The 6,026-nt window shown below is 37.7% G+C and overlaps 1 protein-coding gene across 1 annotated transcript; it reads left to right on the top strand.

The window, feature by feature from the left end:
- Positions 1–1,314: 1,314 nt before the first annotated feature.
- On the top strand, positions 1,315–5,467 carry arv1 (ARV1 homolog, fatty acid homeostasis modulator). Its single transcript, XM_069657557.1, has 5 exons — positions 1,315–1,428; positions 1,743–1,862; positions 2,048–2,201; positions 2,417–2,641; positions 5,332–5,467. The coding sequence occupies exons 1-5, from the start codon at positions 1,333–1,335 to the stop codon at positions 5,457–5,459; spliced, it is 723 nt and encodes a 240-aa protein (XP_069513658.1). The 5' UTR covers positions 1,315–1,332; the 3' UTR covers positions 5,460–5,467.
- The last annotated feature ends 559 nt before the right edge of the window (positions 5,468–6,026 follow it).

The raw sequence follows: 6,026 nt of genomic DNA, 5'->3' as shown, positions 1-6,026 counted from the left end.
CTTCCTAAATCCTAAAAACATATTTATGTTATACAGTAATATACTCTAAAGCACAGTATAGCCATTGGTTGAGGGAGTATTTACTTTTGTAAAATAAAAAAATAGCTATACCACAAATTATAATACTCACAATGTAGACATGTATAAGCAGTAACATGTACTTAAATAAATAAAGCACTCACTAGGCAGTAGAGTGGCTTCTGTTAGAGTTTTATTGTTATATATTATAATATTATGAGCTATGCTTTAATGTGTGAGCAGATTTTTTAATTTGCATTCATAGTTCAGATAGAGCTGATTCAAAACTTGCCTTTCAAGTATAACAACAACCCCCAATTACATAAGCAAAATTGAGTAAATAGTACAATATTACTGCCAGAAATCTAGTGAAGTTAATGTTTTAAGTAATATCAAAATGGAAAAACCAAAGAGATGTAAAACTAGCTCAAGTAGTTCTTCAATATAGGGCTTGTGTAAATGTACTACATGTGCTTAAGGCAAGGCAAGGCAAGGCAAGTTTATTTATATAGCACATTTTCAGCAACAAGACAATTCAAAGTGCTTTACACAGAACAACAAAAGCAAAGAAACACATCATAAAACAAGACATTAAAAAGCAAAGTGAAGATAAAATAAAAACAGCTAAAACAGAAGCCAAAATATAAAAAGATAAGAGTTAAAGCTACAGAGCAGATATAAATAATTAGAACCATTATTAAAATAAATGTATTAAAATAGTTTAATAAAAAGCAGCCGTGAACAGGTGAGTCTTCAGGCTTGATTTAAAAGAAGTAAGTGTTTCAGCAGACCTGCATGTTTCTGGGAGTTCGGTCCAGATATAGAGAGCATAAAAACTGAATGCTGCTACTCATTTAGTTCTGACTCTGGGGACTTCTTAGTTAAATAAGAACAGTAATGTGTTGTATAAAATGTAATTGCATTAAATAAATGCATTAATGTAGCTTCACAATGGAAAATAAATGTAATAGCAAAAGGGATTTTCTAAAATGTTGTTTCTGCTTTACTGTACCTTTACTTAGCCTACCTAGAAAAATGTTCTCTCAAATATAATTTTTTCCTCTTTTATTACTGCATCCTTTTTTGTGAATATATATGTATTTATTTTATTATATTTCATATCTAATATTAACCCTTTTAATTGGAGCCTCCCAGCATAAGAATGTCACAAAGTTTTACTTGTATAACCGGAGTGAAAATAAACGTCTTGAATTTAATCTTTTATTTTGAAGGCAGAACTCTACGGAACGATGCTACTTCCGCTGTGATTGTCTTACAAGCTAGCTTCTTCTTTTGACAGTTAATGAGCGAAGAATGGGTAAAGATGACTTTAGGTGTGTTGAGTGTAACGAAAAAGCAGCGGAGTTACACAGGGATTACAGAAACGGGATCCTGAAGATAACAATATGTGTGCGTTTACTTTTATCATTTGAATTTGAGACGTGTCGGCTTTTGTTTATTTTAAAGATGCTACAGCTAGCATGGTCTGCCTGTAAGATACAACCTGCTTACAACTCTTAATACATCTTATTCTTTGTTTTTGTAGCTGTATATGATCAAATTCTACGTTCATTTATTAAACCACTAAGATCTTAAAGAGTATAATTATTATCTTCTTTATATTCACTTGTCAAAGAAGCCACATGTTAATTATAGCCGAACCTGTATACTAGTCTTACTAGCTGGAGTTGACGTTGCCTTTGGGTGTGTGTGTGTATTTCAAGGAGTCTTGCCAGAAACCAGTGGACAAGTACATTGAATATGACCCAGTTATCATCCTGATTGATGCCATATTGTGCAAGACGCAGGCTTTCAGACACATTTTGTTCAACACAAGATTGAATGTAAGTAGTTCAGCTTTATCGTCTTCCTTTCACATGTGCACAAACAATAACAGATCAACTAAAATAAGGTGTTTTAACTGTGTGTCATCATAACAGGCCTCTTTCTTCACACACAAGTTATCAATAACATCTATCTATCCTATGACAAGAATGTGTTTTATACATCTTCTCCTGCACCTGTGCAGATCCACTGGAAGTTGTGTGTGTTCTGCCTGCTGTGCGAGGCGTACCTCAGGTGGTCTCTGCTCCATGGCTCTGAGCAGAGCAGTGACCCTGCTGACATCATCAGGTACACCAAGGAGTGGGACTTCTACAACATGTTTGGGTTGGCCGCCCTCGGTAAGATGATTAAAACCAGCGCTCCATTTCACGTTAGTATCATATGATTGACACTTTCTGTTTGTATTGCTGCCCTAGTGTATGCTAAAGATATTCATCCATTCAACCTGCAGTTTTTTCAGTATCTAACTCCTTTTTTTTTACTAAATAGTCCTTTACATTTAGCACTAAATACATCTATATATGTCTGACATGTTTGTTTCTCGTTCCTTTAGAGCTGTCAGCGTTCTGCATTGGTGTGTTGTGGTTCCTTTGGGCGGTCGTGGGTCTTCTGCAGGGCGGTACCGTCGAGCTGAGGCTGCTCCTCAGAGCGCTGCTGCTCTCGTGCTACGGCAAAGTGCTCCTCATCCCTGCTGTCATCTGGGAGCACGACTACTCCCCGCTCTGCCTTGGCCTCATTAAGCTGTTCGTGCTCACCTCAAACTCGCAGGCTATCAGAGGTAGGAGAACATTACCCGATTTAGTCCACTCACATGTTGTGTTATCTAGCAGATAGTTTGGTTTCACTTGCCCAGGTCGAATGATACTTCTATCCTCTTTGTTGTGGATAATGCACAGACTCACCATGAATAACTGTCTCTGGAACTACTTTCTACTGAGAAAATAGTCCCCATTTAAACTATCGACAGAGTGATAAGTAGATTAAAAAGTAATGCAGACTTTATTTCTGGAAACAAATGTTACTGTTGAATTTGAGGTCATGCTAGCAGCATCGCTGTAGAGTTGGTGATGTCAGTTCGACTGTCAGCCTCTGAAATATTTTGAACACTATCAGATGGATTTATGTTATTAAGATATTCATGTTTCCCACATGACGAATCCTCCTGGCTTTACTGATCTTCTGACTTTTTCTCTATCGTTAAACTTTCTTTTAGTTTTTATTGAAACACTTCAATAATTATTGGATGTACTGACATAAAAAATGACTACATAAGTAATACAACTGGTATACAAGTTGGAGTAAGTGACAGTTATGGGATAAAGTGACAGGGATGATGAAATAATACAGTGTGTTTTCAGGTATAAGTTAAAAGATATAGTACAATATAAGGTGCAAAGTACAAGTGGCAATAAAATACAGTATATACAGTATATGTATATAATGTAGCATGATATAAAAAATGTATGTTTTCCCAGTACTTCAATGTATGACTCAGTACTAACCTTAACTAAGGTGATAAATCTTTAAAACACCTGCTAAATGTCAACGTGCTAGCATTAGCATGTAGCTCAATCACGACTATGTCTAAGTATCAGGTGCATCTTAATAATAATGAATATGACCACAAGATAGTAATTATACTTTATTTGTATATCATCACTTTTCAATACAGGTAAGAAAGTGCTTCACAACGGACGATAAAGCAGACCGACAAATACTTAAATTAATGATAAAATAAATAAAATAACGTCTCAGAGTAAAGCTTTTTAGTGAAGGTAGGTCTTGAGTAAAATGAAACAAGGGACTGACTCTGCAAGTCTGATCTCCTCTGGCAGGTTGTGTCAGAGTCTGGGGGCTCTGACAGCAAAAGCCCCGTCACCTTTAGTTTTCATCCTAGACCTCGTAACTAAACTAATATTGAGCTTTTAAAGGGGCCATAACTTTTACATGGATATTCACATGTTTGGTTGTTTATTGTTCACAGTGAAAAAGTGAAAACTGCATAATTCCAGAATCACATTTTTAAAAAGGTCGCCTCTGAAACGGGCCGTTCAGAACAGCTGCAGGTTTCTACATAGAACCTTGCTTTGGCTGAAATCGACCAATCGTCATTCACCTCAGGCTGTAGCCAGGTCGTTGTCTTTATTTCAACTTACCATTCCGATACCTCCTGGCGATTCTGGTTCGTACATATAAGGCTGAACAACCGATCCTGGAGCAGCCATGTTTTCTACAACTTTGGAGTGCGGCTGCTCCCCCACGTGGGATCGCACACGTGGGGGAGGGGCTACGCAGTCACTCCAAATACTGCCAGCCAATCGTGGCTAAGGTCTGACCTTTGAATGGCAAAACAGCTTGTTCGTTTCAGGAGGAAGGAAAGTCACATAATAGAAAATTGATTGCATAGCTAAAATATGTCCCCTTTAAAGGATACCTGTAATACATTTGGATAAAGGGGAGAAATGTGGCCAGGTTATTAAACTAAATCTGTCTTATTATGGTGTAACTTGAAAGAGCTTTAGGTCATCATGGATCTTTAAAACTTTAATAAAGAATTGTTGCATTAAAGTTTTAGAGAGTTTAAGGAAATCCTGTAAGCTGATTTTCCACATTATTGACTAAAATCCCTCAACAATAAAATCCAATGATTTCCAATAATAATGGGAATGACTGAGTGAACAATCATTCTCTAATCTGTTTAAAAAAAAAAACATTGTACACAAATTAACACATCACTGAAGCTGCGGATTAATGTCAACCTTAACCCCATTTTTTAAGGGTAAAGACATTTTGTAATAATCCCTTTATTGAGCAATAAATAACATCTAAATAACATAACAACACAATAATATCTACTATTTACCTTTTAATTTGAGGAATAACTTTGTCCTAATGGAAGGTCAAACCTCATGAGACACCAGAGAAAAGCTCTTCCTTCAAGCAGCATTTAAAAGCACCAGCAGGTGGCAACTCACCTTCTCTCTCCTCCTGCGCTCCTGACTCCACAGAGCTGCAGCGTTTGAAAATAAATCCATTATATAACATGTATTGTATACGATTCCTTCAGCAGCAGCTCTGGAAACATAAGTGTGCTCATTGTAATTGACAGCTATTGCGTGAGCCACAAACAATGACGTGTTGTTGAGTCATTTACAGTCTTTTGTTCTGATTGTCTGTGTGTCATGTGAAGACAGAACAAATTACAGTGTGTCCGATGCCAAGTGCAACAACTGCAGTGAATTCAGTTCTTTTACAACCTTGAAAGAAAACACTTGAGGCTGGATAAAAATATCCCTTTTATGTCCTATTGTTAATGTCAGTTTGCAGATGTTTTAGACATGTTTAGCTAGTTTGGTTTGCACTGTATTTATGATTTCAGACGTATTTAAACTAACATGAGAGCCAAAACTTTCCACAGAAAAATATGCGTATTCCTAAGTTTTGTCCCCTTTTCTCTCTTCACTCCAGTGATCCTGAACAGCAGCAGACGTCTGTCTCTGATGGCCGTGTGTTTGGGCCTGCTGTCCGAGACCTGCGTGGCTCAGGCCTGCAAGAAGCTCCCGTGGAGCATCCAGGACATGTTGACGTTTGAATGAACGCCGCATCAGACTGAGAAAATATGAGATAACTCAGGAATAAACAAGGGGATTGTGGATGCCAACCTATGAGAGAGTTTGATGGACTTTTTGCACATGGGGTTGAAAAGGACAAGGACATGTTGGAAATGGTGTTCTTCAAGTTCCAGTTTGCAAGAGGAGACAGAGCGGCGGAGGAGGCTTTATCTTCTTTAAGAGATTAAGGTTCCTTTGGGAGGGACGTCAGGGAGGAGGCAGCGCCCTTCTTCGAGCTCTCATGTCTTGTTTCCAGTGAGATTTTTATTTTTGATTTGATTACCCCAGAGAGGAGTTTGTGCGTGGGAACGTCCCCTGATCTGAATTACTCTGCAACATGCTCTAACTCCCAGGAGCGGCTGTCTAAGTTTGACACAAACACAGACTCTGAGGTTGTAATTAGACAATAACAGCGTCTCTGTTTGGACCAAATCAGCAAACAATCTTCACATTCTTCGGCTCATTGGTGAAATGCTGAATGTAACTTGCACACACACGCATAAACCAAACAGGAGTGGGAGTGAAGAATATTTGTTTCTACTTTATTCAACA

Source organism: Semicossyphus pulcher, unplaced genomic scaffold (assembly GCF_022749685.1).
Source record: "Semicossyphus pulcher isolate SPU_LCO1_2020_fin unplaced genomic scaffold, fSemPul1.0.p SCAF_11, whole genome shotgun sequence".
In the NCBI taxonomy this organism is placed as follows: domain Eukaryota; kingdom Metazoa; phylum Chordata; class Actinopteri; order Labriformes; family Labridae; genus Semicossyphus; species Semicossyphus pulcher.
Note: the sequence above shows the minus strand (reverse complement) of the source record. Positions and strands in the feature narration are given on the sequence as shown.